The sequence below is a fragment of the Topomyia yanbarensis genome, chromosome 1 (assembly GCF_030247195.1).
Source record: "Topomyia yanbarensis strain Yona2022 chromosome 1, ASM3024719v1, whole genome shotgun sequence".
Lineage (NCBI taxonomy): Eukaryota > Metazoa > Arthropoda > Insecta > Diptera > Culicidae > Topomyia > Topomyia yanbarensis.
In genome coordinates, this window is record NC_080670.1 from 201,965,924 (window position 1) to 201,980,345 (window position 14,422).

The 14,422-nt window shown below is 42.2% G+C and overlaps 1 protein-coding gene across 1 annotated transcript in view; it reads right to left on the minus strand.

The window, feature by feature from the left end:
• LOC131688482 (obg-like ATPase 1) overlaps positions 1–11,977 on the minus strand; it is a 54,389-nt gene extending 42,412 nt beyond the window's left edge. Inside the window, exons 1-3 of the mRNA XM_058972766.1 lie at positions 11,812–11,977; positions 5,531–5,720; positions 4,476–4,532 (exon numbers count right to left, since the gene is read on the minus strand). Coding sequence (XP_058828749.1) covers positions 4,476–4,532; positions 5,531–5,715 — 242 coding nt within the window. The 5' untranslated portion in view covers positions 5,716–5,720; positions 11,812–11,977. The remainder of the gene's footprint in view (positions 1–4,475; positions 4,533–5,530; positions 5,721–11,811) is intronic.
• Between the last annotated feature and the right edge of the window lie 2,445 nt (positions 11,978–14,422).

Sequence of the window (14,422 nt, forward strand, 5' to 3'; positions counted from 1 at the left end):
ATATTTCTGGCGATTGACTTTATCTTTGGAATAATAGAGGTCCACAACAGAAGCCGTGTGGTGTCCGGCGGGCTAATTTTTTTGCGCTTTTTCAGCCAAGAATACAACCACTGGGAACCTGCTCTCATATCATAAGAGGCGACTAACAACATGCTAGGAGTTCCTAGGTCAAGGTATTGATCCGTACCGAAGACTTAACCTGGACGGAGCTTAAGGTTTTGCATCATAGCCTTCATCCATTCTATATTGAGTGAATCACTGACATATAGTCACCTTTTCTGATTCGCTATTCCCGTTTGTGTACCAACGGTTTCGGTTTCTTCTGGCGGTTGTACAAACCTTCAAGGCTTTGGTTTAAAAACCGTAATTAAAAATAGCAAACTTTCAAGCAGGAAAATTTTTGAATTGGCCTATGATGAAGCTATCCAATTGCACAAAAAGTTTTTTGTATGGCAAGCGATCTGTACATGTGTCAAAATAAGCCAGTTTTTTTAATTAAATCAGGAAACCGCCTACCGACACATCTACATTGACGAATACCTCCAAAAGTAACTTCTTGAGGTCTCATGAAGGTCTGGCACTAGCTTTGTGCTACTTTTGCTCTCCTAAACAGTGGTAAACATTTCAACGCACGAGAATTCGACTATGTCAGAAAATGTAGGGCTATCGGAAGCTAAAACTTCGTAAAATCGCACTCCAGCTCCTATATTCAAAATCACCCCGTGCGGTACTCTATATCACTCTTTCGAGTTTGAACCTCTCATATGGTAGTCGGTCTTTGCCAGTATTGCTCTTCTCCCATCCATTCTTCTTCTGGGCCGCCGATGGATCAAAATCCATTGTCGTTGTACTTATTATATTTATTACACATAAGAAACATGTATGCAACTTGGCATTTCACCCAAGTATGGGAACGTGTCTGATAGGGAGAGTGGAGATGCCAACTTGTCATTAACATTTCGCATACTACGGGATACTCACGGGCGGTCAACTAAGCTAAGCTAAGGAATAATAAAGGGCCCAAAACAGCCTATCGACCACTGGATGGAGACAACTGAATTGGAAGAAGGCTGTAACTCTAGATTTCCTCGCCTTAAAAAGGGACACCATCTGCTGGGAGGAACTAACGCAAGGGAATGTTGAGATTGACGTTGAATACGGCCAGAAGGTTAAGCTGAATTCCATTAACAAGAAAAAGAAGAACGCAACGCAGGCTAACAGACCTGCCGCGAAAGACTCTATGGTTACAGAAGAATCGGATCCCTCACAATGTCCACGAGCCTCTTTCAAGGCCCAACACAAAGATGCGGGAACGTCGGCGACCATAAACAGCTGGACACCCAGACCCAGAGAAAGCGAACGAGATTATAACCGTGAGAACCACTAGAGGTTGACCTCAAAGAGGACCGCTGTCACCCCTTCTGTGGTTTCTGGTAGTAGACCAACTCCGAAATTAACTAGAGTCTGGGATTTGAAGTGACGGATTACGCAGACGATACTGTCGTCATTGTGCATCAAGGATGAATCGATTATCTCTATACGTGACAATGGTATAATAAATCCCCAAAAAAATCGAAGGGAAGTCAAAATTGAACCACATATGGAATCCCTATCGAATTTGCTAGGAATTAGAAGTAAAACAGTTTGGAGTAATAAGAAACAGTAAGTACTGTGGCATCAGTATCTCAAAAGAACTGCAGAAAAGCCTTAAAACACATGATGGCTTATCAAAGTGTGGGTGAACCAATGGTAGAGCTTCAGTGATGTGGTGGTCTAGAGTGAAAAGCAAAAACGCTTATCTGAAACTGTCAAAGATACAAGTCGTGGCTTGTCTAGCAATCACAGAGACCATGAAATTGGCCCACCGATTGACTTGGATGCAATAATAATCCTGGCATCATTACATAACCTTATTAAAAAAAACGAGGCAGCACGTAGTATGTATTGGGATATTTTAAGGGGCACCTTAACTGTTCACTGATAGCATACCGATTGGATAAGTCTTTGATGTTCCATTCAAGGCTATAATACCCGAACGAGTTGAAAGGATTAATGGGGACCAACTGGTTCCCGAAGGCCCCCTACAATGTCATACTGATGGCTCAGAAAGACACTGTTGCGTGGGGACAGTGAGCGCTGTGGTCCTTACTATAATTTTTACAAGGCTTTAGGTTCAAAATCGTCAGTCCTTTAAGCGGGTAGTTACATGCAGTTGAGACCTGTGCCAGCAAGTGTCTGTCTAGAAGCGACTCAAGGGACAAGGAGTTGGTCAATCTGTCAGAAAATCAGGCTGGTTACAGGCACATACTATGCGACTAGCAATCTCTCGCTTGAACCAGAACGAGCTCTACGATCTTTGGTAAAGGAATCCCGACTACTGAAGAGATCAGAGAAACTTTTTTACACGATACGCTATGGTTATTTAAGAACCCAAACTTGACGGACGATTAAGCATAATCTAATGCGCACTTAGGGGCTTTACAATAGTTCTATGTACTGATGAACTGATCGATTTTTTCCACCTTGTGTATTTAACAGTATAGCTAGACAAACAAGTATTTCGTCCCATTTTTCTCTACAAGGTTCTGATAAGAAACAAGATGGGTCTACGTTCTCTGATTTCATAATAGACTGACTACCGAATAGGAAAGACTCAATCAATTATGTAGCCTTGCGATCACAAAGAAAAATGCCCATAAACACATACTTGTACCAACCGGTTTTGCACTTCGGCGAGATTACATTCCACAGCGCGCATCTTCGACGGAACAAACTTTCCCACAGCTTCATTTCTCCAGCGAAAATAATCACACGAAATCAAGTGGCGTATTCACAAAACTAAGAAAATTACTACCCACACGTACCTACCAACCAGCAGTGGGGACAATCAAGTCCGGAAGCTGCAGCGAATTTCACGCTTCACAATAAATACCACCGCGATGATAGCGTGCGAAGGGGCAAAAAATTCCATCCCCTCCTCAGTTCGATTCCTGGCTGGCCCCTCTGCAATGCAATACACAGCGAGGATCGCGGTTGTTTTTGCTTCGTTTCTGCACCTTGCCCCTTGTCCCGTTACTGCGCCAAATGTCTCCTGCTACCCCGCCGCAGTACCAGCAGTAGGTACCAATTGACCTACCCAAACGAGCGCGACCGTAATTGAATCCATATTATATAGAATTACAGCTTTTCCTTATTTATACGATCCATGATAATGATAATAATAAATTTGCAGCACCGCAACTGACGACGACGAACAACAGGGAACTTGTCTTGTTGGGCCATTTGCGGTGCGTGTACGATTCGTCCTGGGCTGTGCTGTGCTATGCCGTGGGGGTAAAACAAGAAACAGAAATCTTTTAATCTGCCTAATTTGATGCTTCTCGCAAATAAGGTCCCCTTTTCAATGGAAATTATCACTATCAACTAACGGGATTGGGATGGAATGTTGCCGGCCTGCGGGTAAAAGCGTCCTTTTGATGTGTCACCTTGAGGTGATTATGTGATAGTCAAGCGTGTGGCTTCACGGTATTTCAAGACTAGTTGCCACTCTTATGTTGCTGTTTAATTAATGTATTATACTTACAGGATACAGTATCTTTGCAGTGCACAAAAAGAGACAAAATCAATAAAAATTGAAATGAACAAAATCAGTATAAACACAACCGTTGTTGTAGTACACTGTCAAAAACGAAAATGTTATGAAATCCGCATACTGCGATCTCGCATTTTGCTTGCACTACCAATCACCTCTTTTAGAACAGACGTCCTTGGTTTGCTACCAAATTTGCCGTGTGAACCATAGCTACCAATTAAATAGTTTGGATTGCTTTCAGCAGATTTGAAATTTCAATGGAGACGCACTGTAGATTGATCGATACAAACGACCATTTGTCTCCATAGCCTAGTGAAGTTCAAAACTGTCATTACCATACGCGACTGCTAGTATCAAGTTCAAAACGGTAACAGGAATGGCTCCATAATGTAAGCCTACAGGCAAAATGGCTGATCAACTGATAAGATCAATTGAATCCTCCCGTCTGTGGCGCGCATCTCTTCAGCATTTAATGATCGTTATTAGTCCATATTTTTTGCGTTTTACAGCTCAGAAGTGTCCATTGAATGGGTTGGCTGACGTGTGATTAAAATGTATTTTTTTTCCGTTCCACGTCCGGTGCAAGCTGATAAAGGATAATCATACGCAGCGCGAGGATGGACGCCTAAGATATTCCATGGCCTTTTCTATAGTGAGAAACGTCCGGGAGCTATTCTAGCTGGTTCTAGATAGAGCTAGTTTGACTGATTTCCTATGAGGATTTTGCTTGAGGCGAAACTCAGGTTCAACGGTTGGGGTTGAAGCTTGACATAGTTTTAAGAAATTGTTGTGTCATTAATTTTGCCGTTCTTGAGATTCGCAAAGTGTCCATCTTTTCTACTATAACTTGCAGATAAAAATACCACTTGACAGAAACACTTACCTCAAGGGTTTGTGATACTCGCACAGGTAGTCGAACCGAGCATCGGGCACAGGAACTCTGAAAGTAAGCAAGAAAACCAAAAAAAAAAAGATGAGACAATGTTCGACGTTAAAAATTTGCCATTTTAAAGTTAAATTATGCATCATTAAAACGAAACAGCACAGTGTTCAAAAACTCGAAATGAGACTTAAACAGCGAAAAGACGACACTGAGAAAAATGCCCGGGGGCCATTCGCTTCGAGGGCAAATAAGTGAACAAAAAAATAACCATTGCTTCAATTATTTTTCCACTTTTCGAAAAAGAAAAAAACTACTTTCGTGAGCTCAATTTAAATTTTTGCTAAATGCGGGCCATTGAAGGCCCCCAGGGGGGAAACCGGCACGACCTACGAAACGATGGCTGACTGACCACTTATTACACTTATTTGCGTATTTCGGTAGCCGTAGAATGACAGCGGAAAGGCGAAATCGCATGGGGTGGGACGTCATAAAATTGGCCATTCGGCTGTAATTGCACATCGGACAAACTTGTCGGGTCGAATCGCCATTTCTGTGTGCCCCTCTATTATATGGCAAGAGGAACCCGTTTTGCGAATCAACCAAAGCTGTTCGACGCGGACGTAAATATTGATAATTTTTACGAATTCGATGTCCTTAAAAGTGGAAAACTGTGACATCCACAAACACCCCGTGAAAAGATAATATCATGGCACCGGCAAGATCTGCTAATTGCGGGACCTTTTTCAGTCTAATTAATGCCATTTCGCGTTGTCATCCGGTGCCGCCAATCAGCCCCCCGAGAGGCCTTTAATTAAAGTGTCTCCCTATGCGCGATGGCTTCCTTCCTTCCTTCCTTCCCTGCTGTCAGTCGATCAAAGCGACTTTCGCCATTTCCGGGGGTCGGGGAGGCACATTAAACGTTCGCTTTTTCACCTTTGATATGCAAATGAGTCCTGCCGAAAAACGGTTCAATCGTGCTGCTGCTGTTCCCGCTAGAGAGCAACCTAATTAAAAACTGCCCCTCCCCCCTCCCAGCTATTCAAATTAAAACTCACCTGTTCTCGTTCGGGTCGATGGTGCAGAAGGGGAAATTTTCCGCCGGAGCTGCACTTTTGGTCAACACGTTGAAAAAGGTTGACTTGCCGACGTTCGGCACACCGACGATGCCGATGCGCAGGTTGGTACCGATGCGGCCAATCAGCGGTTTCACTTCCGGCTCTAGGATCTTTTTCGGGGGCATGTTTGCTGGAAGGAAGGGTAGATTGATTAAATGTCACTGATTTAAAGGAAGAGGTTTTTTTATGAAGAAGGAATGAACGGATTCTGTGATTGTCTTCAGCACAAGAATTTGTCAGAAGGCATCCGGAAACAACCATCATTATCGTGGACGAACAATCTGGGTGTTCCGAGTCATGATCACATCATCTTCATCCTCTGAACCCCCACCGTTTGGATTGCTTCGTTCTCTTCCAAATACCATATATTCTGTCTTGTTAGGGCTCATGGCTTATCCGATTTCCACAGTTTTTTTTTAAATGCGCAATCGCCTCCTCTCTGAAGGTTCAACCAAGAAAGGTACGTAAAGCGGCCATCTTCGAAAGCGAAAACAAGGCAGCTTCTTGGCACACGTTGGCACAATCTTGTTAAAAATTAGTAACTGCGAATTCTGTAATGAAAAAACTGCTTCCTGGTTTTCAAAGGTGACCGCATTTTGAGGCTTTTGATTGAACTTTACCTATCAAATATGGAAATGCGACACGTATTGATTCTACTACGATTTATCAATCAGTAAAATGGAAACATTCTAATTTACAGACGTACTTTACTTCCATGTAATATCTATTGTCCATTTTTAGACTTAGATCTTTTAGTGTTTATAATAATTTAGGGATACAGTTTTGCATTCAACTTCCATTTACGCTATTTTCGGTCCTTTTCACGTTTATTGTTCTTTTTATGTTTTATTTCTATAATTTTCATTTGAAACAGTCCTCTCCATATTTTTTTTACGAATCAACGTAATTTTATGGTACCTCCGCCACACAGCTTGACACTGCGTGTGAAAATATTCTTTCTCGACGTTGTTGGCTGCTATCCCTGCATCTTCTGGCCAGGTTCAGTCTACCACCTCTCTCGCTCCTGTGTACGTCCAGTCGTTACTACTTTGGGTTTCGCAGTCGGGTGTTTTCTGTTTTATGTGACTTTAATATAGCCGTCCTTTTTGCTATTTATTACTTCGAGCTGGTGATTATGAAACCACTTCAGGCTCTCTACAAGCAGTACCTAAGTGACGATCAATATCACTTCACGTCTGTAGGTTTGACAGCGTGTGTTTTAGTTGAATTGATGCGTATCTTGCAGCTATTTAAATGTTCCACTAAATCATTCAGGCCTCTCTGCAACTTATTCGCAAGAGCACAAATCACTTGGCATTTATAGATGAGTGAGACGTTATCAGCAAACTGTGAGAGTTTGTCACTATCCGGAGGAGGGAGAGTATGGTACGCTATCGAACGTGAAGATATTTATTTGATTGATGCATTCATCTAGGAAATTTTTTCCTGAAAAATAATTACATTGTTAATAGTACGAAGCAATCTGAAAACTCGTTGACGAAAATCGTTGATAGTTAAAATCGAAAACTTCCAATGATACAATGAACCGAGAGCAGCAGATCGACCGACTTCGGTTGATGCATTCCGTATGCTCGATGATGTTGATCCAAGTACAGTAAACAGCATTGGTGAAGTGTCCTTTCAGGAGCAAGGATCGAGGGACTATCAATTTCACCAAAGAGAAATTTAGCTGCAAACGCAGTTTGAGAAACCAGGCTCCTCTATTTGAGCGTTTAAATATTTAAAAGGCGGCAACGATCCGTATATGACGGTAGATTTAGCTGCTCCTGCCACGGGAGATAACGGAGAACATTCAAGATGCCATTTTTTTCTGTATGGACCCGATCCCGGCAGTCCAGCTTGCGTGGAAAGGACACCATACATTATAATTTGGTTCTATAGTAAAACGCAATACAGCGACACAAAGGATACCCAACTGGCAATTTGCTCTGGCAATGATGTCATCGTAGTGAAGGCTGAACGGGATTTCACTATCCAGGATAACACGGAGGATCTTTATGTTTTGTGTGAGATGGTAGAAGAGTGGCATTTGTCCAAGCTTAACATTAGTACGTTCGACACAACGAAAGTGTCCAAGATACGCTGATGTTCCAAGCTGTCTTACTTGATGGGCAACAATTCACTTCGTTAAATCTACGCCGAGTGCAAATTCTCCTCCACTGGACCCGGTCCTGGGCCAATCTCTTCCAGTCACCCTGGACAATGAGTGCTTTCAGGTCCTCTTCCACTGCAAACAGACATCGTGTACCCCGCCTGCCAAGGAGTCTTCGGCCTCTTCCCGGTTCTCTACTGAATATTATCTTCGCCTGTCGTTCTTCTGGCATTCGTACCACATGACCAGCCCACCGCAGCCTGCCGTTTTTTATTAGATATCCACTCCTTTATATACTTGGTAAAACTCGTGATTCATGCGACGCCGCCAGATGCCATTTTCTACTTTACCGCCGGGTATTGTTCGCAGCATCTTACGTTCGAAGACACCGAACGCTATACGATCAACTTCCTTTAACGTCCACGTTTCATGGCCGTACAAGGCAACCGGAACTATCAATGTCTTGAACAACGCGAATTTTGTCTTCGTTTGCAAACTACGGGACTTCAGCTGACTACGAAGTCCGTAAAAAGCCCTATTTGCAGCTGCAAGAAGCCTTTTCACCTCGCGGGTAACATCAGTATCGCACGTCACTAGAGTTCCAAGGTACACAAATTCTTCCACTACTTCAAATTTATCACCACTTCACCACCAGCATCACTATTGGACCCACGTATTCTTCCAGCTATCATATACTTCGTCTTGCTGGTGTTGATTGTGAGATCAATTCTTGCTGTCTCCCTTTTAAAAGGCACGAATGCCCCTTCCACGGCTCGGCGGTCGATTCCAATGATATCAATATCGTCCGCAAATCCTAGGAGCACATGCGACCGAGTGACGATGGTACCGTTCCATTGCACGCCTGCTCTCCCGATGGCACCTTCAAGAGCAATGTTAAACAACAAGTTTGACAGCGCATCACCCTCCTTCAATCCGTCTAAGGTTACGAAGGACGTCGAAATCTCATCCGCAACCCGAACACTTGATTTCTATCCATCCAGCGCTGCACGAATCAGCCTAATCAGTTTCGTCGGAAAACCATGTTCTACCATTATCTGCCATAACTCGTTTCTTTTCACTGAATCGTACGCCGCTTTGAAATCAATAGACGGATGGTGTGTCTACAAGTTGTATTCCCGGAATTTATCTAGGATCTGTCGCAGGGTAAGCATTTGATCCTTTGTTGAGCGGCCTTCACGAAAACCATCTTGATATCGCCAACGAAATACTCCTCCAACAGCCTCAATCTGTTGAACAGAATACGTGACATAATTTTGTACGCCGAATTGAGGAGCGATATTCCTCGATAATTGACGCACTCCAGTCTGTGTCCCTTTTTGTATAAGGGACAAATTAGGCCCTCTAGCCAGTCAGCAGGTAGTTCTTCTACTTCCCATACCTTTAAAAAAGTACGGTGAAGCATTTCGTGCAGATACTCACTACCGTGTTTGAAAAGTTCGGCCGGGAGCTCGTCCTTTTCAGCTGCCTTTTTCACCTCTTCTAGCGTCGGACGCTCCACAGCTTGTCCATCGTCACTTATCCTTATTCTGTTTGTTGACGCGGTAACATTCTCTCCATTCAACAATGTCTCGAAGTGCTCTCTCCACCTGGCTGCTACCATAGTTTTATCTGTCGGCAAGTTACCTTTACGGTCATTGCACATGACGGGAGACGGCGCTGTTTTTCTCCGTACGCCATTGACAGCTTCATAAAATTTCCGCATAACATTTTGTTCCATACTGTTTTGCGCCTCAGTAATGGCGTTTTCCTCATACTGCTTTTTCTTTCTGCGGTGAATTCTTTTTTCGGCTCCTCTTGTTTCCTTGGCACTCCTCATCGAACCAACCGTTTCTGGGTCGTCTCTGAGCAGTACCTATTACTTTTCGCGCTGCTGCGCTCACCGCTCCGTGAATTGACTTCCACAGATTGTTGAAGTTGTCGTATACGTTGATTTCCCTTATCTGCTCATCGAGCTTCTGGCGGTACTCGTCCGTGACACCTTCTGCTGAGAAGCGCTGGATATTGAAACGCAATGGTCGCTGAGTTCTTGAGTTCGCTACGGCTGACAACCTTCCTCACATCTATAACCTATAACCATTTTTTTCCAAGCTATCATGTTGTTAATGACCATCAATAATTTTGTATCATCAGCATGAAATGAACGGGAATTAGGCGATAGTTATTAATGAAGATTGAAAGCTGAAGCGGTCCCAAGTTGCTGCCTGGTGGGACTCCAGATTCTGATGTGGACGATCCAATTTTCATGCAAACAACGCACTTCGTTTAGTACGACCTGGACCAACGATAGCCGAAGGTAAGCCTTGTCGCCTTAATTTTTTAAGCAGCGACCTAGCAACCATGAATATTTACTGGCATCACGGAAGATCCCGTAAGCTTTGCATGGGTTTCCCACTTTACTTCACCTCATGCTCGTTTGACTGTACTTTTTGACACATCGCTAGTCTGTGTATAAAGTATCTGTAGCTTAATCTATGCTCTGTTCAAGAACCATTTCAAATATTTTGAAGCATGCTCTTCCCATAGAACGACACAAGTAATGTCTGATGATGCCATATGGCATCACACGCGGGGAATGGGTTAAGATCCAAGTAGATGGCATCAATTCGACCACCGGCATCCATGCTACGCAGAGTGATGTGAAAAGCACTTGTCACGTCAGCTACAGGCAAGCGATCTCGTTCAGAAGCTTGCTTAAGCGTTATTACAAATAGATCGCGTGAAAGTAATTATCCTCTGTATGAGCTGTACGAAGTCTGGAAAGAACACTTTGCTCCATTCTGTCACCACAGTCGACTAGTTAGGCTGCCATCACAGTCGATATTAGCAATTCGACCGAGTGCAACAAGTGGACTGAGACAAGATCTCGCTCAACCAGCCTCCACTTCATCGTTCAGCTTGGAGGCGTCCATGAACATGCGGAAGTATTTTGTGTATACATCATTAACTAATGATAGTTGTTTCATGCTAAACTACAGAGGCCACCTGCTCCTGTTGATCCGATGAAGCTGGTGCCAATTGAATACTTTACGTTGACGTCACAAGCGAACTCAAGTGTTCATTTTTGACAGTTCGCTTGTACTGTTTACATGGACTTAGAAAAATTCTTTGCGAATTGCTTCAAGCGAATCTAGTCGTCCACAAAAATTTTCCAAATCCACGCAAACAGTATAAGTGAACTGTCAAGAAAAGTGAGGTTAACTGTGTCCGTAAAGAACCTAATAGTTTTTTGAACAAGTGCCTTTTGGGGACACTATCAAATCCACATCGTCGACTCGAAGAGGGTGCAATCATCTCTGATGTTTGATTGAAATGGCGTTTCACGGCTTCAATGCACGAGCCAGCATCAAGCAGTTTCTGGTTCAAAGTTCATCGTATATATCTGTTGTAGAATAAGGTAAGTGTTATCATGCCGCTCCAATTTTGGCAGATGGAAGATGATTCTGTAGAAAAGGCAGCTGTTGTGTCTAACGTGAAATATTTTATATTGTTTTTTGACGCTAAATGATCCTACCAAATAGGGAATCCTGAGAGATCGTACTTTTTTTCGTGAAATTACAATATAAGACACAATTACAATATAAGACATATCTTAGTCTTGTTACATTTGGAAAATTGAGCTCCATCGGGGAAAAAATTAATTTGAACCAAATTTAAAATGATCATGCATAGAACTCAAAATATTACTATATTAAACGTCAGTTTATCGAATGAAAGCCAAAAACACCACATGGTTTTAGTAACATTTTTCGTTCGTCGATGTGTTATGTTTGTTTGTCTGTGAAACAATGTTGCATTGCAAAATTGAAAACTCAGTTCTGTTGATAATCGTTAATGTCCACCTACTACAAGAGGAAGATTATTGTATCATTTACGGACAGCGACCGAAGCCACAACCAAGTAACGCATTTATTCCTCTCGCATAAAGTTGCCTAACCTCCCATAATCAATCCAACCGGAATCAAAACAACTCCTCCACCCCGGGACGGGAAGGCAATCGTTTTCATTCACACCATTGAATCACGGCTCCACGAAAGGGGGTCCTCCTATCCTAAATCGAACCCGATTGCCCTTCCAGAAACACACTCACCTGCAAAACGAACTGATTTCCACCGCAAAAAATCACCGAAACAAGCAAAACTTTCAATTTTTACGCGACCGGTAAACTTTTTCCGCACGAATTTCACTAGCCGCTAAGGAAAAAGGAAACAAACGTGGACGGTCTATTTTTGAGCGCAGCAGCAGACGTGCCTGTTTGACGTTTCACTTTGCTGCTTTCATTCGTTACTATCATGTGTTGCTGTGAGTTGCTGCTGGCTAGCAGCTGGCAGTCATCCAGTGCCGGTGTTCATTCTCGATTGGAGGAACTCACGTATAGAGTGACCAGACTTTCAATGCAATGGTGATTGGGGTATAGGATATATTCTGGTTGCAGTTGAAAAATCGAAATATTGAACTTTCGAAAGTTTTTTCCCTATTTGCTGAGTGGGCAACTAATGCGCATCTTGTGTACATGTTAGAGAATTAACTTGCCTATCGTCTACACCACGCGCGCTGAAAATAGGAAAACAAATCGAAAGGCGCAAGTTCACTATTTCGATTTTTAACTGCAGCCAAAATATCTACGGTATCTGCCAGTATTTTCATATTCATACTGAAAACTAAATTTTTCTTGATATTGGGCACAGCCTAAACTAACGAGACTAGAATAATAAACAGATGCCATGCTCCATAGAGTGTACGAATTCAGCTGTGAGCATTTACAGCAATTGAATTGGATTTCCACTGTTCCGTTGGCATCTCTTTGTTATTCTAGTCTCTAGCTTGAACTAGAAAAACTCTAGAACAAGAGTTTTTCTAGCTTGAACCATCTTTCGTTTTTCATTCGGGTTTAGCTTGAATTTTGAAACCACATGAGTATCATTTTTGAGAAGTTTCAGATAAACCGCCGTTACTCGTCGATCGCAGTTGTTGATAGTAAACAAACAAGAAATGTTCACTGCTTTAAACTGTTTTCGGCCAATAACGGTTAGTACGGAAGTCGGGGAATTTCCGAAGTGAATTTTAAAAGTTGGCTTCCCGACTACAAGTACGGTAACAAAACCATAATTTTCTCTGTAATTTTACAATAATTTGCAGTAATGCAAAACGATCAACTTTAACGTTTCTATAGTAAATTTCAATGTAATATCAACTTTTACAACAAAAAATGGGGTGGTTATGTATCTTAACTTAAACTCTCTTACTTAAAGAGTAAAATTTATGAAATCGCAAGCCGGAATATGAACTGGAACCAGCCAGAATTCCAGTACATTTCTGGCTGAGCTTAACTAGGCAAAAGTGACGTTAGCCAATTTTAGTACATAGATCTGCTGAGGCTACAGTATATACGTTTTATGCTAATAGGGATCTTTAATTTGGAAAAATTGTGCCAGTTTTTCATATGTATTGGTAGCGGGTGTCCTTACGAGTACACTCATATCATTCTTAAACCTTAATTATTCTTTTATGATTTTTAAATTTAAAAAAACCAAATTAAACTCAACCAGCAAACTGACAGTTGTCCTACTAAATGACGTATCTGCAAATATCTCGTTCGCCTCATTGTTAACCGGGACAGCACCCCACACAGCATGATCTGGTACTTTGTCAATCCGCTAGCAACCTGCCATCCCAAGTTTCATCTGCAAACTATGGTAGATCTGATAAGGCAACCTATAGAGTCGTGCAAGTCGCATGGGTTTGGATGTGTTATTGTCCTAAAAGGAAACAAACTAAAAAATGTTTTTTTCAATAGTTTCGGGCCAAAAAATTGAAAAAGGACTGAGATATTAACTCACGGTACTAATCTGCATCAGAATATGCCTTAACCCGCACACCCCTAAAGATCCCTATTCCGTTTTTAGATCAGAGTTGCTCTAAGCTCGCTCGGAACTATCATTTTTATGTGGATTTTGTAATTGTTAGAGGGACATCAACACAAAGACAAAATCAGCATTAGTCTCAAGGGCATTGAATATGTTACGAAGTAGGTTAAGCGGTTCTACGTAGTCTTAGTATTGTAAAGTATGAGTTGAAAAGATTTTTTGTGAAAGATGAATTTGACCTTCTAAAATATATGAAAAGGCCGTTATCGCCAATAACAGATATTTAAGCCAGAATAAAATTTGTTAGTTAATTTGCTGGTTATGAGTAGTTTTTAATTTGATATAAGACTTAGCGGTCCGCGCTATGTTTCGATCGACAGTTGGAGTGGATTATATACCTGAAAAGAATCACCATATAAGGTCACATAAGCAAGTTTGAAAACAAAATTGCGCTAAAGACCAGCCGTTAGAGAACAACATAGGTGTCATATTACCCAATTTTCAATAAACACACTTCCCATGTTGCATATGCCTCCTGACCTTTATCGACAGATTTCCGGAAAAAAAATGCTAGGGGTGGTACCGGTGGGTGTTACCAACCGAAAATCCCTTTTCTAGGCTGCACATCGAACGCGTGTTGGCACAAATAGGCATTACAGACAGCTCAAGCCTGAACTCGTGATGGTCGCACGCGTGATTAGATTTCCCTAGAAGGCTCATTAAAAATAGTATTTTTTTCGCTCTCCCTCGCTACTGCTGATTTCTGACCGGGCAGGCTGGCTGAACCAATCGCCATGAATGGCTAATGAGGCTGAGAGACCTTGCCGCCAGCCA